The sequence below is a fragment of the Falco cherrug genome, chromosome 2 (genome assembly GCF_023634085.1).
Source record: "Falco cherrug isolate bFalChe1 chromosome 2, bFalChe1.pri, whole genome shotgun sequence".
Taxonomy (NCBI): Eukaryota; Metazoa; Chordata; class Aves; order Falconiformes; family Falconidae; genus Falco; species Falco cherrug.
The window spans coordinates 3,039,605-3,061,133 of record NC_073698.1 but is presented as its reverse complement, the minus strand read 5'-3'; the positions used below and the strand labels follow the sequence as shown (position 1 = coordinate 3,061,133).

Sequence of the window (21,529 nt, the reverse complement as noted above, 5' to 3'; positions counted from 1 at the left end):
TCCCCTTCCTCATGGCTGACATGAGATGTGAGGTGCCCACTGGCAGGCAGGCAGGGATGCATGCAGTGGTCCCTCTCTAAATCTGTGTCTTTTTTGCTAAATGTGACTTATCTGCTAAGTGTAGGTTGGGATTTCCTGGTGCCGTTGGTCTGTCAGCCCTGGGCTTGAAGATGCTTGTGTATATTGCAGCTCACTCCGTTTTAGCTAACCATCCTGTCAACCTCCTTACTATGGCTCTGGACCCCAAACGCCTCTCTGGACAGATTCTCATGCTAGCCGTTTCCTTCAGAGGATTCTGCTGCCATTTTTTACTAGGGAACTCAGTGCCCGATGGTGGGAGGGACAGAGAGGGAGCAGGGCAGTCTGGCTCACATTACACAGGCTGGGCCTGGACCAGTCAAGCCAGCCCCTAGCGCTGGGCTATCTGCTAATTAGAAGCAGCTGTTCAGATATGGTGACTCTGCATCCACTGAGGTCACTGCAGTCTTCCTCTGTGACCCAAGCCTGCAAGCTTCACAGGAACAGAGGGCTGCTAGTACCATGGATGGCCGTCTGCCCATCCTGCACTAGTGCCATTTGGCAACCTGGCTGCTGCATCTCTTGCTGAAGAGGTAACTAGGCTCTGGAACTACCCACTTGTATCCAGGGAGGATGGAAATGAAGTTTACACAGACCTTCATCACCAGCTCCCCACCCCAAGGACCATAACTTGTGTTCCCTGGTTGTGCCAGTGCTCTCAGCTGCTCTTCACACTCCGCAGATTCTTTTTCCAAGTTTCTCTCCTCCCTACCAGCAGCCCACAAAGCCTTGCTGCACTCCCTTCTGTTTCTCAAGAGCCACATCACTAATCAAACCAGGTGGGTTTTTTCACTGTATCTGTCCCCTGATCTGTTCCAGGCACCACCTAAGACCTTTCAGCTTCATCCTGTCCTCAGCTACTGAGATTGCCCGAGGGAGCCTTGTCCCTCTGTCTGTTTTTCTACTCAACTTTTTATTTAGTTTTTGTCTAACCTCCTGCCAAGGCTTTAAACCCGCTGCCCCATACCTCCCCATGACCTGAGTGGCAGGGGCACAGTTAGGATAGTGCAGCTTCATCACAGAAGCAAATTGGGACCCCGTTCCCCAGCTCTGCACGTTCTGGATGTATGCAGTTACCCCTCCAGCTGGGTAGCTCCACCTCGCTCCAACAGAGAGGTACACAGACCTGTCTAGGACCACTGAGTGCAGATCCCCAGCTAGCAGCCCACAGTGATAAAAGTACCTTCTTTTGACTTCTGCTCCTGAGACATAATGAGGATTCATATTTGCAAGGTGGAAGAAGAAGAGTAGGTGGATTTATTTGCCATGGATCTCAGACACTGGATGCCCACTGAAATAAACAAACACTTATTTATATGTAGAAAACACTTTTAAATGTTTTTCTTTCTGTCACTAACCCAGGATTTCCACAGGGAAAACCAATCTGAACAGCTGACCTGAGGTGAGAAAGAGGACTCGATTATTCCTGAGTCCTGTGTCGCCCAGAAAGAGTTAACACTGCTGGAGGGTTCTTTAGATCAAGGGCTGACATTCTTAGTCCCCAAACTAGGCAATGTCAGCCACCTCCATCCCCCAAGACAGGGAGGTTCCTGCTGTCCTGCGCCTGACATGAGCGGCTCCTGAGTGTGGTTATGGGACCAGCAGCAAATGCTTTCAAGAGAGTCCAAGTGTGAGCTCATGCTGCCGCCATCCCTGCAGACCACTAAGCCTCGTTTACCGGGGGCCGAAAGCAGCACTGGGACTGGTGTTCTTCATGTCCTCCTTGACTGCTGTGTTTCTCTGGCTGTTCGCAGGGAGGGTGGGCAGAGCCCTGGAGGGCTGACAGCCTTTGGGCACTGGGAGCGTGTCCAGCAGTGGTGTTGCTGCAGGGAGCCGCTCCTCCCTGCTCGTCCCTCCCCCACTGCTGCAGTGAAATGAAGCTACGGCAGGGGGAAATGGAGTGAAGGAGCCAGAATGAGCAAGGAGCAGTGAGAAGGAGACAAAGGAGGAGAGTAAGCAGTGGAGGGTGTGGGACCGGGAAGGAGCCAGAGCAGCTGGCAGTGAGAGGGAGTTGCTGCGTTCCTACTGTACTGCCACCACCCTCCATGGTACCAGCTTGGGGCATCCACAGATCTCTGTGCCAGGCCAAACAATGGGGCCTGTCTGATTTTATCCTGGGCATTCCCAGCTGTGGGTACATCCTCTGCAATACAGCCATTCTGATTTACTGTTCACTGGATGTAAGCCCGCTCCAGTTCTGCTGCTCCCTCCCGGGGACACCAGATTTGCACTTCACGGGGTTTTTGGCACCTATTTCCCTGTGGTCCTTAAAGGCACGCTGCCAGGGCCAGGGGCTGGAGGGGTCTCAGAACGGTCACTTGTTCAGCTCTCTCCCAATTTGAGACCAGCTTTTTTCAGGGTGGAGAGGTGCTAGGCTGTTGTTTGTCCAAAAATCTCTGTGGTCTTGCAGACAGCCTCTCAGCCTCCCAGGAAGCATTCAGCTGTTAAAGGCACAGGAACACTGCTCTAGGGCAGCTGGATCCAGTGTTGCCTGGAGGGTGGGTGGGTGGAAGAGTGCTTGGCTGTGCAGGAGAGAGCCTCTGTGATATAAGGTACTAGCTGCTAACCTCAGTGCACTGTCAGGTGTGACCTGCTTGGCTGACTTTAGGTACTTCCCTTCTGGGCACACTCTGCTCTGATGCATTTTCACCTTCGCTCTTTGTGAGGTATAGGTGATACAGGGCAATCAGGCAGCAGGTACGTAGCAGATCTTCCCTCTCCAGGATTTTTTTTTTCCTTGTGCTTCCTTTGCTGCTCCCTCCTAACCAGCATCCTCTGGTCTGCATTCCATGCAGGATTAAAGCGCACACTGCAAAGGAGATCTAGCCACGCTCTGCTCTGCAAGTCACTAGCAATGGAGCAGATGAAGGGGTCAGCCGTGCTTCTGCTGGAGCTGCTAATTCTTGGGGGTCTGAGAGCAGGGAAGGGTTCTGCTGTCCTGGGCACCTTGGATCTACAAATAGATGAGGAGCAGCCAGCTGGCACCATCATTGGGGATATCAGTGCTGGCCTGCCCCCTGGAACTAGTGCCTACATGTATTTCATCTCAGCACAGGAGGGCAGCGGTGTCACCACTGACTTGGGGATAGATGAAAACACCGGTATCATCAAAACAGCTCGTGTCCTGGACCGAGAGACTCGGGACCGCTACAGCTTCATTGCTGTTACCCCGGAGGGCATTACAGTAGAAGTGAACATTCAAGTGAATGACATCAATGACCATGCTCCAGCCTTTCCCAAACCACACAGCACCTTCCAGATCCCAGAGCACACACCCATTGGCAGCAGATTTCCTTTGGACCCTGCCTTTGATGCTGACAGTGGTCTACTCAATACACAAGGCTATGTGATTAAGGGAGAGAATGTGGGACAGGCCTTCCGCCTGGAAACACGTCGAGGACCCAATGGGGTCCTGTATTTGGACCTGGTGGTCAGCAATGTCTTGGATCGGGAGAACCGCTCATCGTACTTGCTGCTGTTGGAAGCCTATGATGGTGGCTCTCCTCCCCAGACTACCCAGATGACACTGAATGTGTCCATCCAGGACATCAATGACAATGCTCCTAGCTTCAATCAGAGCCGTTATCATACTCTCATCTCAGAGAACTTGAAACCTGGCAGTAGCATCCTGCAGGTCTTTGCCTCTGATGCAGATGAAGGTGACAATGGGGATGTGATTTATGAAATCAACCGGCGGCAGAGCGATCCTGACCAGTACTTCACCATTGACTCTCGGACTGGAGTCATCAAGCTCAACAAGGGTCTGGACTATGAAGTAAGGAAGGTGCATGAGCTGGTGGTGCAGGCAAGGGATAAAGCTGTCCATCCTGAGGTCACCACAGCCTTTGTGACTATTCATGTCCGTGACTACAATGACAACCAGCCCACTATGACTATCATCTTCCTGAGCGAAGATGGCTCCCCTCAGATCTCTGAGGGAGCCCAGCCTGGCCAGTATGTGGCACGCATCTCTGTTTCTGACCCAGACTATGGCGAGTACTCCAACGTCAATGTCACACTGGAGGGAGGGGATGGCAAGTTTGCCCTCACTACGAAGGACAACATCATCTACCTCATCTGTGTGGACCAGCTGCTGGATCGGGAAGAAAGAGACTCCTATGATTTGCGGGTGACGGCTACCGACTCAGGAACACCCCCACTCCGGGCAGAATCAGCCTTTGTGCTGCAAGTGATGGATATCAATGACAACCCTCCACTCTTTGACCAGCAGGAGTACAAACAAAGCATCCCTGAGGTTGTGTACCCGGGGAGTTTTGTACTGCAGGTGACAGCTCGTGACAAGGACCAGGGTCCCAATGGGGAAGTGCGGTACAGTATCGTGCATGACCGTGACACCCACTCTAGCTGGTTTGCCATTGATCCTGCCACAGGTATCATCACCACCGCTGCCCCACTGGATTATGAGAAGGATCCTCAGCCTCAGCTGACTGTGCTGGCCACAGACAGGGGAACGCCTGCCCTCTCTTCTTCAGCTGTGGTGCATGTGGCCCTGCAGGATGTCAATGACAATGAGCCAGTGTTCAGGAGTAATTTCTACAATGTGTCCCTGAAGGAGAACACCCCTGTTGGGACCTGCTTCTTACAGGTAGGTACAACTGTCGGGAGCTGAGCTTGAGGAGGGCATGGCCAGGGTGGTGGAAGGCTTGGGATGGGAGACCTGCCACTGAAGGCTGTTCGGTGCAGTTGTCATGGCTTAGATGGGCACTGGTTGCAGCAGGAATGGTAGGACAGAGGTCCCTGTGCTCGGTGTGAGGCGGAAATGAGGCAGAGCCTGTTACACCCTTTCTGCAGGCCACTGCTGGGTTATGAGCACACCTCGAGGTGTAAAGCACAGTGTTGACCTCAGCTGAGATTGGAGCCTGCTGTGCCAGGCCTTGCTTGCAGAAATGTGGAGCTGCCTCGCAAGCCAGAACACTCAAAGTGGGTAGGACCTCAAGGAAGCTGCTTGTAGCCAAGCTGCTAACTTCTCTCTCCCCCTGTGAGATCATTAGCCTACGTTATTAGCATTTGTAAGGCTGGTTGTGAACATTAGCAATAATTATGAACAGTTGGTATTGTTACATCCTTGGAAACAGCATCAGCCTTCATGTAGGGAGAGGTCCCAGGTCTGGATGCCTGGAGAAGTGCTGCCCTGCTGACAGGTTCTGCAGACCCCAAGACACTCCAGGGATGCCTTTTGTGTTTTGTGTTTTTTGTGTCTCCTGTGTTTGTTGTTTCAATCACAGCTCAGGCCCTGGAGCCCTGGTTGCTGAAGGCAGGTGATGCAGCCCATCTGAGCCAGGATGGAGGGACACGGGGCTTGGGGCTGACAGGGGGGAGCTGGTGTGGTAGTGCAGCAAGACGCTGCCAACCAAAGCAGCGTCCAGACTGTCCATCAGGACAAGCATCTGTGAAGTTTGGGGTACTTCTTTGCTGGAGTCGTGGGGTACTGGGATGTCTGGCTGGGGCTGGGAGGAGCTGTGGAGCCAGGTGGTGAGCAGTGCCCCTGGGGCCAGGAGGAAGGGGCAAGAGGAAGCAGGAATTCTGGAGTCCATGAGACAAGGCAGGAGGAGGCCAGGGAAAAGGGCTTCCAGGTGGGTCTGGAGGAGGCAGTGGAGCTTGCGAGAAAAACCCACCTGTGGGTATGCTGTGAGTGCACCACGGGGGCATGGTCGGGTGAGTGTGGGCCATCTAGGGTGTGTGAATGCAGGAGACTGGGATGGGAGTGCTGGAAAGAGGATCGTGGGGTGGGTGAGTGCTGGGGACAGGGGGTAGGAGCTGGGGGTAAGGAGGAGTTGTGTGGGAGCAAGGGACAGGTGTAGAACAGAGAAAGGACACGGGGAAGGTTTAGGATGGGGCAGAACTGGGGGGCTAGGAAGTGGGTCAGGGTTGGACTGGGGGGAAAGTCTGAGCAGAAGAAGTGGGTGAGGGATGATGAGGAAGGTTTAGGTGGGGAAAGATTTGAATCTGGTCTGTGCAGGGCAACACTCCACACTGTCCCAGCTGGGTGGGGATGGGGACAGGGACAAGACCAGGCCCGGGGACAGAGATGGGGAAGGGGTCAAGGGTGGGGGTGGGCTTGGGGACAGAGTCAGAGTGGAGGAGCCATGTGTCCCTGAGTGAGCATGGAGGCCCCAGGCGTGTGCAGGGATGTCTTGGCTGCAGCAGCCCCCGAAGGGAGGCCCCTTCTCTCTCCTTCTCCGTGCCTTCCTGCTCAGTGCCGCTTGCCGTGTGGGAAGGCGCTCTGGAAATGCAATCGGAGATGGCGGCTGGGCTCCTGACTGCGAGTGCAGGGACAGGCGGGACGGCGCATGGGACTTCTGGAGGAGCTGAGGCGGTGCAGGGCCATGGGGATGGCACAGAGAAGCTGGTCCAGCACCCGGCTGCCTGGCCACGGTGAGGCCAATGTAGCGCAGGGGCCAGCCCAGCTCCGCACTGCACAGGGAAAGGTGCTGGCCCGGCGGCCGGCAGCAACTGAGGGTTTGGCCAGATTTCGATGGTCTTGGCTCAGCCTTCATGTTTCGTTTGGAAACGGCGCGTCTGGGCTGAGCACAGGTAACTCCCGCGTGGCCTCGGCACAAAGCAAACAGCTCACACATCTGCTGCTGCTTCCTCTGAGCCGGGAAATGTGAGAGGATGGGAAAGGAGGCTGGCCAGGCTGCCGGCTCGGCACTGGGCCGCAGCAGGAGTAAGCCAGGTCGAGGAGCCTGGTAGAGCCAGGGCAGAGAGTCCAGGTCTCAGAGCACAGCTGCCTGGTGTGGCCACCCCTCAGCCGCGGCACCCCTGCTGCCCCAAACAGAAGGGCTTCAGAGGCGCTGTTAGGGGTCACACGGTAGCCAGCAGCTGGCACGGGGTTGCCCATGTCAGATGTGCTGCCCCACAGCCCCCGTGTGCAATTGTTCCCTCTTGACTCCATCTGTATGTGGCTTCTGGGCATCAGAGCTCACCCTGCCTTTGGAGGTTAAAGGGTCTCTGTCAAGGTCTGGATTTGGTCCAGACCCACATAATGGTCATGAGAGCTTAGGCCATGGGCAGGCCCTGCCAGTGTGATATGCAGGACACAGGACAGCCTCCAAGGTCAGCACAGAACTGAATGTGTTCGATTCACCATCAGACTGCCATGTTTCTTGAGCAAAACACCCTGGGAGGACCAGGTCTATTTTCAGACAGTGATGTCTGCTCTCCATGGGCAGGACAGAATGATGGAGAAATGGGGAGTCCATGCGATGACCCAGAGAGACTTGAAGAATGGCTGCAGGTCTCCTGGTCCCTTGCACACCCCATCCGCTCTGCCAGGTCTGTCTTTGTCTTTGCTGTCTGAACAGAGATGAGCAGAGCAGGTTGCTGGCCTGCTCTTCCAAGAAAGAAAAAGGATCTCATAACATCTTCTTTATTTATTACTCATGTTTATCATGGGCCAGGTCCCACAGTAGCAGACTCTGCAGGAGCACTAAGCAAAGGAAATAGCAAACTGACAGTTCAAGTCTGAGATGAGAGAGAAACACCAGCAGAGAAGGAGCCCAGAGGATCAGTCAACATGACTAGAGCAGAAAGTAGAGCAAGGGACAGTCAATGACTGGTTGTCTTCGTTGCCCTCTATGGCCGTGGGTCGAAAATATAGAAGCTTTAGGGCTCATCAGGCTACATTCAAAGACTATGGTTGCATGATGTGCAGCACTGTTCTGGTGTAAATTCACCCTGATGGCTTAAATTTGTTTTAAACATTTGACTTTGTACCAGCAAGCTGCATGCATGGTCAGATATTGTCTTTCTGGGCCTTGCTAACTTCTCATGATAAATCAAGTATTGTCTGTCCTCTGGCAGCCAGCATAAAGCACAGAGAGCTGTGCAAGCCCAATGTTGTGAGCACAGGCAGATTTGACTGAAATGCGATTGAGATGAGATAGTGGATTATCGATTCTTGCACAGATCCAATATTAATGATTTTGGAACCAGGGTTTACATATTTCCTTTGCATCCATACACACAATTGTCGGGGAACAAGAACATCAGAAATCAAAAGCTGACCAGCAACACACCTGACCTACAGTCTTATCTTCCAGTTTTGAGGACAAGTGTGATAAGTTTTAAGCTTGAGTACTGATTTGTGATTCTGTGGGACCAACTATGCTGCATGCACAGCACCAGGACTGCCTCTTGGACTGTGCCTCAAGGTGGGAAGACCTGCATAGAATCAGAGAATCGTTTAGGTTGGAAAAGACCTTTAAGATCATCGAGTCCAACCGTCAACCCAGCACTGCCAAGTCCACCACTTAACCCTGTGTGATCCATGATTAAGGCTCAGACAGAGCTGTTCCTGTGGGATTAAATAGGGGCCATCACTGCATGAAGTGCTGTAGGCTAGACCAGGCCACATATACTGTATTTCTGAGAGTCTTGGCAGATAATCCTGATGCATCGGTTATGCTGTGAGAGGGCACAGGGAGTAGCCATACATGGGGACTAGAACAGCAAGAGGACTAACGCTCAGTGACTGCTGCCAAAGAGAGTGGCGGGAGGTGGGGAGGACATTACTACATGTATTCATTTTCCTGGGACAAGGGATTCAGCATTAACCTATTTTCAGATCTTTGCATGACATAGAGCAGGCCTCCCCCTCCTCGGAAATGAGGCGGCAATCTTCCTGAAGCAAGATGGGGAGACGCCTGTGAGCTTGCTGGGGAGCAGTGTGAGGAGAGGGAGTGCATCATGCTTCTGGGAGAGCAGGCTGTGATGTGGAAGGGTCTGGGGGTACACAAGGAGTGGGGACATGAGGAAGATGCTGGTACATGGGGAGCTTGTGGGGGAGGTGAGTGCTGTTGTTACCGCCAGAAGAGCTGCATTTGTTCCAAATTCCTGTGAAAGTTATTTCCTTGCACTGCCAGCAGCCTCCTCCTGGGCTTGGCACAGCAGCCAGCGCCATGATTAATTCAAGTAGCATTTCCCCTGGAGCTGCAGCAGCTTTTCCACTGCAGCCGAGAGGCCCCAGCCCCTCGCTCTCCTCTCCCCCCATGCTCTGCTCCTCCCCCCAGCCCCCTCGCACAGCTCCCTCCTTCCTCTATGCCGATCCCCAGCCCCCTTGCTGCTGCCCCTTTTCCCTCACCTCTGCTTTAGCTCCAGGCCCCTTTCGACTCCTCTTCCTCCCACAGTCCTTGCTCACACCCTTCCTCCTCCATGTCCACCCACAGCCCCACACCTGTGCACGCTGCCCTCCAAAGTGCCAGTCCCTGTGCCTCCCCTCCCAGAGCCCCAGCCCCCCAGTGTGCCCCCCCACCCTGCCCCAGTACCTCAGTCACTACTCCCTCTTGTTCTCTCCACACACCTTGGTTGATGCCAGCTGCTGTTGCGGGCTCGCCCCCGGGACCCTCACTGTTTTGCCCCCAGGTAGCTGGCACTGGCACTGCTCTCCCTCACCTGCGTGACCTTTATGACACTCCAGCCTCTTCCTGCTCCCCATCACTGCCTCGTTCCCCAAGGTCACCCTGCTCGGCACGTTCCATCTGCTGCTGCACTGAGCCCAGTCCGACCTGCATGTCTTGTCCAGCTATGTCCCATCTCGCTGTGCAGAGCTGCTCCATGAGCACTCCCTGCCTGAGCTCTGCACAGACGAAACCCAGCCCAGCAGCCTGGTTTGGAGCCCTTGTGGCCAGACCCTGTCTGCCCACACTGCACTGTTGCTGCCCCACTTGAGGTCCCCACCTTGAGCACTCTTCCTCTGCAGAGCCCCAGCTTCCCTGCCCTGCTGCTCAGGCCCCAAACAGCACACTCTGTGGGGCTCCCACTCCAGCGCCCTGCTGCCCCCCCAGAGAGGTTACCTATCTGCCCATGTGTGAGCCTTGCTCCTCGTCTTTCTGTGCTTTACTCTGCCCCTGCACTCAGAGGCACTGGGACTCCCAGAAGGGCAGTGTTCACCTCCAGGCTCCTGCAGCCTGTTGCCCAGCCTCATCCTCCACAGTCAGACCTCCCTGCCAGTGTCTGTGATTTAACTGCTGCCCCTGCTCCCCAAAACTGAGGGCTTGACGCCGTCTCAGAGCAGTGCTGGAGGCCATAGGTTCTCTGTAGCCTGCCATGTATGGCTGTGGCAGCCCTGCGCCTGTCCGTGTCTAGGCTGTGGCTGTGAGGCCGCCAGCCAGAGCCCTTGCCCGTGCCCTGGGGCTGCAGGGAGCCAGCGGTGCAAGCAGGCAGTGCCTGCAGCTGTGCAGATGCAGAAGACTCCCCCCAGATGTGATGCTCCCTGCAGCCTCAGGGTCTGACCCTCGCCTTGGCCACGTGTGCTGGACAATCACTGCAGCCGAACCCTGACCCTGCTTACTCCCCCGAGGCCTGAGCATGCTGGAGGCTGAGATGCAGCCTGGGAGCCAGAGGCAGCTCCTGAAATAGCAGCCATGGCTGCTCCCTGGCTGCTTCTAGCTGGTCAGCAGCTGTGCCAGGGCTGGGGAGGGCAGGATGCCTGGCACACACTCAGGCAGAGTGAGCTGTGCGTGGGATCGTTGACCACACTGGCGCCAGCCTCCCCTCCTCTCCCACCAAGAGCCGTCACTCTGAGGGGCGGGAGCCCAAAGCCAGATGTTTGCCAAAGCCACAGCGTAACATGTGCGTAGCAGAGATCCAGCCAGGGCAGGGCTCCAGATGAGCTCCCTGCCTGCTGACTGCGCTTGCTGGAGGTGGGGAGGACAGCCAGAGAATGGAGGCTCAAGCTGCTGAGGAGCACTCCATCCCTTCCCAGCACTGTGGACTTTGTAGGGGAGTACGTGGGTCAGTGGTAAGGGTGCGAGAGCATGGGATGGCTGTGTTTGAGGGGCTCTGGTACTGCACTCTCGATGGGTCTGTTGGAAGGAGAAGCCTTGACTCCTACAGGCAACCGTAGAATCATAGAACACTTTTGGTTGCAAGGGACCTTAAGGACCATCTAGTTCCAACCCCATGGCAGGCCATGAGCAGGGACACCTTCCACTAGACCAGGCTTCTCAAAGCCCCATCCAACCTGGCCTTGGAACACTTTCAGGGATGGGGCAGCCACAGCTTCTCAGGGCAACCTGTTCCTGTGTCTCACCACCCTCACAGAAAAAAATTCTTCCTAACTTCTAATGTAAATCTGTCCTCTTTCCATTTAAAGCCCTTGTCCTGTATCTACAGGCCCTTGTGAAAAGCCCCTCCCCAGCCTTCTTGTCAGCCCCTTTAGGTACCAGAAGCTGCTCTAAGGTCTCCCCGGAGCCTTCTCTTCTCCAGGCTGAACAATCCCAACCTGTCTTGATAGGAGAAGTGCCCCAGGCCCTCTGATCATCTCCATGGCCCTCCTCTGGACTCACTCCAACAGGTCCATGTCCTTCTTACGTTGGGGGCCCCAGAGCTGGACGCAGCACTGCAGGAGGCATCTCACCAGAGCAGAGTTGAGGGGGAGAATCACCCGCCTCAACCTGCTGGCCACGCTGCTCTTGATGCAGCCCAGGATATGGTTCGGTTTCTGGCCACGTTGAGCTTTTCATGTTACCAGCACCCTCAAGTCCTTCACTGCACTGCTCTCAGTCCATTCTCTGCCCAGCCTGTATTTGTGCTTGGGATTGCCCCTACCCAGGTGTAGGACCTTGCACTTGGCCTTGGTGAACTTCATGAGGTTCACACTGGTCCACCTCTCCAGCCTGTCAAGGTCCCTCTGGATGGCACCCCATCCCTCCAGCATGTCAATCGCACCACTCAGCTTGGTGTTGTCAGCAAACTTGCTGAGGGTGCGCTCGATCCCAGTGTCTGTGTTGCTGACAAAGGTATTGAACAGATGTGATGCAGCTGAGGACCCCAGTGTGGGGCTGTGCTTCTCCATCCATCCGCAGCTCTGAGGAATGTAAGAGCATTGTGTTGCCTTGGCTGCACTCATCCCTCCTGTCTTGCTGGGGAGCTAGGAGGAGGTCTTAGTGCCCATCTTTGCCCTCCCAATTCTCCATGCAGAGGGAGAGGCATACTTGCCCAGCGCCTGCCCTCCTTCCCTAACAGCAGTCATAGTTCCCTAAGACTGGTGCTCTGGGTTCTTTCTGTCTAACTCTGAGCCATCTTGCTGCTCCTCTTTGTCATCCACTTTTGCTCTGTTTTGGCCACAGCACCCCCATGAAGTGCTTTTCTGCCCAGCTGCAGTAGCTGAAGGGTACACAAACAAAGTCTGCTCACCAAACTCTCAGGGAAGAAGGGGCAGGAAGCAAATGCTGCTGCACAGTGCTGTCAGGGCAGGGGCTGTGTGTGCAGATCAGCTCTCTCAGAAGGACTGGAGATCACAGAACAGTTAAATTTGGAAGGGACCTAGCACAAACCCCGCTGCTCAAGGAGGGCCATCCAGAGTTGGTTGCCCAGGACCATGTCCAGATGGGTTTCCAGTACCTCCAAACATGGAGGCTTTACCACCTACCTGGGCAACCTGTGCCACAGCTTGGTCACCCTCACAGTGAAAAAGTGCTTCCTGATGTTTGGAGAGAACCTTCTGTGTTTCAGTTTATACCCAGTGCCCCTTGAGCCTTCTTTTCTCCAGGCTGAACAGTCCCAGCTCTCAGCCTTTCCTCATAGAAGAGATGCTCCAGTCCTTCATCATCTTCATGGCCCTTCACCGGACTCTCTCCAGTATGTCCTTCTCTCTCCTGCAGTGGGGTGAGCAGCACTGGACCCAGCACTCCAGCTGTGGCCTCACCAGTGCTAAGTAGAGGGGAAAGATCATCTCCCTCGACCTGGTGGCACCACTCCTCCGGATGCATCCCGGGATACCGTTCGCTGCCTTGGCAGCAAGGGCACGTTGTTGGCTCATCTTCAACTTGGTGTCCACCAGGGCCCGCAGGTCCTTTTCTGCCAAGCTGCTTTCCAGCTGGGTGGCCTCCAGCACATAGTCTTGCACGGGGTTGTTCCTCCCCAGGGGCAGGACTTTGCACTCCCCCTTGCTGAACTTCATGAAGTTCCTGTCAGTCCATGTCACCAGCCTGTCAAGGTCCCTCTGGATGGCAGCGTGACCCTCTGGTGTATGAGCTGCTCCTTCCCATTTAGTCTCATCAGCTAACGTGCTGAGGGTACACCCTGCCCCATCATCCAGATCATTAATGAAGATATTCAACAGCACTGTACCCAGGATTGACTGCTGGGGTACACTGCTAGCTACTGGCCTCCCAGTAGATTTCGTGCCGCTGATCGTCACTCTCTGGGCTGAGCCAATCAGCCAGTTTTCAGACAACCTCACAGTCTGCTCATCCAGCCCATTCACTGAGAGCTAGTCTATGAGATCTCATGGGAGACAGTGTCAAAGGCCTTATTGAAGTCCTCATAGACAATATCCACTGCTTTACTTCATCTGCCAGGCCAGTCTTTTATCAAGTTTGTCAAGTGTGACTTACCCTTGGTGAAGCTATGCTGACTACTTGATCACAGAATCACAGAATCACAGCATGGTCAGGGTGGGAAGGGACCCCTGGAGCCCACCCAGCCCAACCCCCTGCTGAAGCAGCTCTCCCACAGCAGGTTGCACAGAGCTGTGTCCAGGCAGGTTTGAATGTCTCCAGAGCAGGAGACCCCACAGCCTCTCTGGGCAGCCTGTCCCAGCGCTCTGTCATCCTCAGACTTCTTCCTTACATTCAGATGGAAGTTCCTGTGTTGCAGTTTGTGCCCGTTGTCCCTTGTCTTGTTGCTGAGCACCACTAAAAGAGCCTGGCCCCGTCCTCTTGACACTCACGCCTAAGATATCTGTAGACACTGATAAGATCCCCTCTCAGTCTTCTCTCCAGGCTGAACAGCCCCACCTTTCTCAGCCTTTCCTTCTAAGGGAGATGCTCGAGGCCCCTCATCATCTTTGTAACGATTTTTTTTGTTTTGCATGTGCGTGGAAATCGTTCCTAGGATTAGCTGCTCCATCAGCTTCCCAGGGATCAAGGTGAGGATGACTGGTCTGTAGTTCCCTGGATCTTACTTTTTGACATTATGGAAGATAGGAGTGACATTTACTTTCCTGCAGTCTCCAGGTACTTGTCCTAAACACTGTGCTTGAGCAAAGTTTATTGAGAGTGGTCTTGCAATGACGTTCGCCAGCTCCCATCACAGTCATGGGTGCATCCCATCAGGGCTCATGGACTTATGTGTGTCGAGTTTGCTTAAGAATTCACTGATGTGATCCACTTCAATCAAGGGTACATCTTCTTTGTTCCTTCAGCCCAGCCTCTGGGTCCTGGGATTCCTGGAAAACTGGTCTCACTAGTAAAGACTGAGGGAAAGAAGGCATGAAGTTCCCCAGTCTTTCACATGTCCTGTGTCACCAGGTCCCCTGTCTCCTTCAGCTTTGAGCCTGCATCTTCCCTAGCCTTCCTTTTGTTACCTGTGTAATTACAGAAGCCCTTCTTCTTGACTTAGATATCCCTTGCCAGATTCAAATCCACTTGGGAATTGAATGCAAACAGCTACATTTCCATGTAATTACAATGATCAGTTAGTGATGTCAGCAGAAAATGTCTAAGATGTATTCCCTGAGCCCCTCCGTGGTAGCAGGTTTTTCTATACCTATCAAAGAAAAGTCTTGAAAACACAGCATCAGGTTCATCCCCTGGGTTCCTTAACACAAAATTAGGTCCCAAGGGGCACATGCCATTTCATTTGCATCCATTATTTGAAAGGAATAATAATTAAATAATTTAATATTATTTTATACTTTTATTATCTTATTAGTAATTAAATAAATAAATAAAATCTGTCTCTTTCATCAGGTTTCTCTTCCTGACTTTACTTCAGCAACCTGATCTAGTGGAAGATGTCCCTGCTCATTGCAGAGGCGTTGGATGAGGTGACCTATAAAGGTCCCCTCCTACCCAAACTATTCCATGATTCTGTGATTTTTAATGCAAAACCAACGGTAGTATATCCCAGCCTTCTGCTACCACTACACTGTGCTGTTCCTTTTACATTTACCATCCTACCCCTTGTCCTCCTGCCTCTTTAGGCCTTTCCCAGTTCTCCCTGGCACATAGATGGTGACTGTGCCAAACTGTAGCTATTTTATTTTAAGGTTTTGCATTTCTGTGTGGTTTTCAGTTAGCACATTTCTCCTGCTGGCATGCCTTTTACATACTAGCAGTCACATGACTTTCATGATATTCCTAACTCTGAGTTTACAGTATGTGGCTAATCACATCTCTAATTATTCACTGTTTGTCATGCATATAGACTTGAGAATGTCCCTCAGCCTTTTTATAGTGGTCACAAACAACTCCTGTAGACATGGAGAGGCCGCCTAATGTACAAAACATCCTGCTGGGGTTGTCTGCAAGGGCTCGCTGCCCACTCAGCAGCTGTCACCATTTGAGTGCCTCAGTCCTCTCTCCGCCATCCTGCTCTGGGGCATGGCTGCAGCACTGAGTAACAACTGCCCATACTAAACACCTATTCTCCAAAGTCTGCAGTGAAATGCAGCTTTTTCCCTAAGGCTGCTGATGCTTTCTGGCCCTGCAATCAGTCTCCATCCCCTGATCTCTGGCTGGACCTCCAGGTTGTCTACTTCCTTCTGCAGCACCAGGATGCTGGCCTCTGCTTCAGGCTGTCCCCTCATATTGAAGTGGCCTATCTTTCCTGGCTTCCACCTGCCTCTCCCTTCTCTTGCTTAATTTGTTTGTTTAGTAAGCACAATTCTGATTCCTCTCCATCGGGTTTTCCTTTGCAGCCCAGCTCTTGATTTGTGCTGCTGCAGAGCATGCCACTTGTTCTCCCTGGTATTTCCTTCTTACTTCCCTTGTCCAGTGTAAGGAGGAAACAACAAAAACCGTGCACACAACCCGTCTGCAAATAACTAAAATTGCCAGCCTGTCTTGTTAGGACTCAAGCATGAACTAGGACTGAAACATTAACTAATGAAGGGCACAGGATCATGCTGACCACTGCTGTCTTTTGCCATGCATAAACTTGTTCCAAGCCAAATACAGTGGCTGTCTCATGGCCCTTGGGGAAGGGGTTGGTTCATGCTTCTTTCTCCTTTCCCCAGTGATTATTTTCTCTCTTTGGCTACATATCACCTGGAAGCTCTCAGCCTGTGCCAGCACAAGGTGGCTTTACCCTTGCTATGACCCAGGAGTGTGAAGAGTTGTATGAAAGATGGGCCCTGCACATGCTGGAACTGTGAAAACACCCAAGGCAAAAGTTCTGAAGGTGCTAGAGGTGGGCTTAGGCTTAGTGCAGGGCATCAGTGAAGCCAAGGCAGTCCTGCAGGAGAGAAGCAGCCTGCAGGTGAGGTTAAGGAAACAGAGGATGAACCTATAAGCATGTGTACATTCTGCTATGTGGCACTGGTGAGTAGAGGCTTGGTGGGATGTGATATATTGAGTCACCGCTGTTTGCAGTGTCTGAGAGTGTCACTGCATGTTTATGTGTCTGGGAGATGTAGATTCTGTTGGAAAGATCTGGGAATCTGTACCTGTTGTTTTCCACTGGACCTCAGCATGCTGTAACGCCTGCTGTGGGTTGTGGATGGATTCAGGGGCAGCTGCAGAGCCACATGGTGTAAATGCACGTGGAGGGACGCTAGGGTGCTGTATGCCTTTGGCTTGGTGCAAAGCTTCTGCCCTCTTGTAGGGGACAGGTCTGTGGAAAACCCAACTAGTCCTGCAGCCCTCTGCCTGTAAGATTAACAGGGACTGGAGGACTGTGTTGCTGGAGGCCTCCCAAATGTCTTGCATTTGCCCAGCCTCATGGGCACAGGAGGGGTGTGCATGGATTCAGAGGAAGAATTGTGAACTAGCCCGTGTGCATGTGGGAGAAGAGGAGGGGGGGCATCCGTTGCTGGGACTGTCTGGATGTGCTGCAGCAAACTGGGCTGCTGCTGAGTGTGCAGCAGTTGTGACTCCTGAGACAGGGATCCCACAGTGTTCAAGATAAAGGGCTGTATAGCACAGGGCTACACTGAGTGCTGGGTGAGAAGCCAAAGAGCAGCTATAGTACAGCAGAGCAAAGCTCTCTATAGCAAAGTGAGCTACTTTACTGGTGTCCCATAGCCTGTGCTGGGGAAAGGGCGCAGCAGCTAGATCACTGAGCCACACAGTAATTCAGATTGGAGAGATCTTGGGAGGTCTCTGGTGCAACCTCCTGCCCGAAGCAGGGGCAGCTGTGGGGTCAGACCGGGCTGCTCACAGCCTCATCCAGTAACGCCTTGGAAAGCCCCAAGGATGGAGGCTGCACAGCCTCTCTCGGCAACCTGCTGCAGTACCGGACGGTCCTCACAGGGCACAGGCTTCCCACCGTGCCCGCCCAAAGTTCTCATTTCAGACGGTGCCTGTGGTGTCTTGTTCTCCTGCTGTGCACCCCTGTGAAGAGCCTGGCTCCGTGTCCTTGGTAAGCTCACTGTCGGCGCTGGCAGCTCACTGCGAGGTCTGCAGCCTTCTCCCCTGAAGGCTGAGCGAGCCCCGGTTCCTCGGCAGCTCCTCACAGGGCAGGTGCTCCAACTCAGCGGCCGGCCCCGAACTCGCTGCAGTTTGTCAAGGTCTTTCCAGAGCTGGACATGGTGTCTGGATGCGGTTTAGCAAGGGCTGAGGAGAGGGGAGGAGAAGCCCCGGCCCCGGCCTCCCGGCAGTGCCCCCGTTGGCACCGGCCGGGGTTCTGCCGGGCTCTCCTGGCTGCCGGGGTGCCCTGTGGCTCGTGCCCGGCTCACTGCCCACCCAGACCCCCAGGACATTTTCCCTGGAGCTGCTTCCCCGACCCGTGCTGTCGCGGGGGTGCTCTGCTTCCCGGCCCTGGCGTTTGTCCTCGCTGCATTTCACGGGGTTCCCTGCGGCTGCCCTTGGGGTGCAGTCCTGCCCTCGAGCGTGTCAGCTGCTCATCCCCCCCACACCCCCGGCTGGTGTTACTTGTGACCATGAGGAGCGTGTGACCATGAGGAGCGTGCACTCTGGTCCTGCACGGGCCGTTGCTGAGGCTGCTAAGCAGGAGAGGTGCCCGGGCTGGCCCCTGCGGTGCTGGTGCTCCGCTTGTCACCAGCCTCCAGGCAGAGCACAGCTCCCGAGCCACAGCCCTCTGAGCCCGACTCTCCAGCCTGGCTGTGACCCACCCCCTGTCCAGCCCCCCAGACCGTAACACCCTGCCTCGGGTGAGACGATTGTGGGAGAAGGTGCCAAAAGCCTTCTTAAAGTCAGGGCAGTTGTCATCCACAGCTGCCATCCCTTCAGCCACAGATCCCATCATTGCATCGTGGAAAGCAAACAGGACAGTCAAACTGTGCCTGCTGTTCCCCTCCCAGGCTCCTCCATGTGGCCAAAAACATGCTCCAAGAGGACTTGCTCCATGAATCTCCCAGAGACTGAAGCGTAGGTGACAAGAGTGTAGATCCTCAGCTGATCCTTTTGGCCTCTTTTGAAGGCGGGTTGCAATAGTTGCTTTCCTCCAGTTGTCAGGGATCTCCCTCGATCACCACCATGTTTGAAAGAGCGTCCCTGCAAGTCCATTTCCGCCAGCATCCATTGATGCAGCCTCTTGGTTCCCGTGAATTCATAGGGATCAAGTTTGCTGAAGAAATCCTGACTCAGTGTTCATCCCTGTCTGGTAGCTCTGTGAACCATTTCAAAAAGCATGGAGGCCTGGGAGACCTTTTTGGTGAAGACTGAGCTAAAGGAGGCACTGAGTGTCTCAGTCTCATCTGTGTCTGCTGTCACTAATCACACATTGCGTTCGGAAATGGGTCCTTATTCAGCCTTTTACTACCAATGCAGTGCTAGAGGCTATTCTTAGCACCCTCAGTTTTCCTTGCAAGGCTCAGCCCCACTTGAACTTTGACTTTCCTGACACCATCGCTACATGCCTGGGCAATATTTATAAATTCCTCCTTTGTAACTTGCCTCTGTGTCCACCTCCCATATGCTGCCTTTTTGCATTGCAGCTAAGGTCCATGATTAGTCAAGGCCATCTGCTGATACGTCTGCTTGTTTTCCTGAATACTGGGGTGGACTGTTCTTGTGCCTGGAGTATGCTGTCCTGAAGGCTTGCCAGCTTTCCCGAGCTCCCTTGGCCTTCAGAGCTGCCTCCCATAGGACCCCTCCCACCTACCAGTTCCCTGTATAATCTGAAGTCTGGCTTGAAGTCCAGAGCCCGTACTCTGCTACTCCTCTTCCTCCCTCTTTTTAGGATCCTGAGCACTACCACTTCATGGTCAGTACAGCCAAGGCTACACATCCTCAGCCAGTTCTCCCTTTCTAGTGAACGGCAGACCCAGCTGTGCATCACCCTTGGTTAGCCTGAGAAATTGATACTGAGAAATTGGTGCTGATACTATGATCCAGAGGCTTCCCTCAGGTTCTTCTGCCTCCTTGGCAGCTTCAGCTCAGGGATTTCCTGGCCCAGCATTGAAGTCCTTGTGTTTAAAGCCTTTAGTGGATTTTTCTCTGTGAACGTGGGCAGTTGCTTTCTGAATATATATAATTCGATATTGCAGTGCCCTGAAGCAAGGAATTCTACATTGTTGCATTTTTGTTGAACCCTGCACTGCTGGAGAGCAACCAGCTCCGTCTGGCCCCAAACCCAAGCACTGCCAGCACACCCTTTGCTCAACACAGTTTATGGCCATGCTGCACTGCCTGCTTGCTGCCCTGCAGGGAGGCAGGCAAACATGCAGGAAGACCCAGCACCTCAAGGCCAGGTGATGCTCTCGAGTCCATGGCCAGGTGCCAGCTCTGCACAGCCTCGGCAGAACTGTGGGGCACCACTGCGTGGCCCGGGGGATATCCTGGACAGGGGGTGTTGGAGGAAGATGGCAATACAGGGAGGCGATGGAGGTGTTGCTGGGGGTGACAAGAGAAAGGCGCCAGTCCTAGTGCCCATGGGGGAGCATCTGTATGGGGCCTGGGACATGGTAGAGCTGTGTGGGTAGGAGGCAGCTAGGGACGGGGTGTGCTGTGGGACATGGGAGAGGTGTAGTAGCCTGTTGCAGGCTTGGCTTGCCTATCTCTAGCACATTGTGCAGTGCTGGGGACCCCGGTGCTGCCCTAGGCTTGTGTGGGCTCTATGCGAGGCTATGTGAAGGCTGGGCTCTCCTGGGAGCATGCTGTAGGCAGAATGAGAGGACAAGGCATGGAGAGAGAGTAATGCTCCATGTGCTGTGCGCAGCTGCAGCAGGTTCCAGAGAAATACCATGCTTGCAGCCAAGCAGATCTTAGCAAGGCTGAAAGGCAGGAGCACTGGCCCTGTGCTGCTCAGAAACCCTGGCCTGATTCTGGACTTGAGCAGGGTGGTCTGCAGGACCCTGAATCTGTCTCCCTCTCTCTTCCAGACCAAGGAGCTGATTACACACCCCATATGCAATAGCAGGCTGCATTCATGCAGCCATTATCTCCTGATCGCAAAGGATTTTCCTTTGGAGGATGGGGTCCTGCAGGATACAGCAGGAAAAGCTGCAGGCCAGAAAACACTCTGACCGTGCAGCTGGTTTATCCAGAAAGCGGATGGGTTGCCTGGTTCACCCACCAATACCAATACTGAGAGGGTTTCTGAGAACAACCACCCCTTAGTGGTTGAATCACCCCTTAGAATCAGACACGGGGGTAGCAGCAGTGATTAGAAGTAGGTCTTCAACAGAGACATAATGGACCATAGAAACGGTTCACCATAGCTTCCTTCTCACTGCTGGGTCTGTGAATGGGAACACGTGGATTTGATATCAGAGTTCCAGGGTCACTACACTCCCTGCCTCACAGGGCATCCTCTGGAGTCCCAATATAGGGAGAGAGTGCCAGGCTGTGGCATCACTGCTGTCTCACGACACAGCACAGAACATTTTCACCCAGTGCGAGGAGTCTCCCTGCACTTGCACTTTGTGAACCCTCCTGTGCTTGGCATCTGGAACTGCAGCTGGACAGCCTGTAGTCTTGGGCAGAAACACAGCATGTACTTCACCTCTGCACATTGTGCCTGGTATATCCGTGGTGATCCTGCGAGCTTGCACAGGTGTCCTGTGCAGATGAGGTAACCCCACAGCTTTGTCCACATCTTGTATTTGCATGCTGACCCTGCAAGATCTTGCAGGGGTCTTGTTCCCATCCACAGCCTTCTCCTTCTCTCTCCACTCACGTAGCTCCTCCTGGGAACAGTCAGTCTTGGCCCTACAGGATGTTCAAAGAAGTAAGAGGTGAGGGTGCTGTAGGGGCTCCATTCAGGCTCAGAGCTCTGACTCCTGCTCCCATATATTCAAGCAGCAGGCCTTGCACAACCCTAAATGGAGTGTTTCCTGGGCTGTCCCATAGACAGCTTGGCCCCATTTCCCTCTTATTTCTCAGGCAAACATCAGGACGCTCATAAGTAAGCTACAGTAAAACCAGCTGTTGATCCAAGATTTGGGATGGGTGCTAAATGCAGAGCCCAGGGCTGCCCTGGATTAGCTTCTAGCAAAGTTCCTAGAAAAATATCCAGACTTGGTTTAAAAATTTCCAGGAATGGCGAATTCACCACAGGCCTTGATGAGCCCTTTTGGTGG

The 21,529-nt window shown here is 53.8% G+C and overlaps 1 protein-coding gene across 1 annotated transcript in view; it reads left to right on the top strand.

Annotated features, from left to right (window-relative positions):
* The window catches only part of DCHS1 (dachsous cadherin-related 1), a 55,698-nt gene that overhangs the window by 1,581 nt on the left and 32,588 nt on the right, over positions 1-21,529 (top strand). Inside the window, exon 2 of the mRNA XM_055701649.1 lies at positions 2,874-4,684. Within this exon, the coding sequence (XP_055557624.1) occupies positions 2,933-4,684 (1,752 nt within the window). The 5' untranslated portion in view covers positions 2,874-2,932. The remainder of the gene's footprint in view (positions 1-2,873; positions 4,685-21,529) is intronic.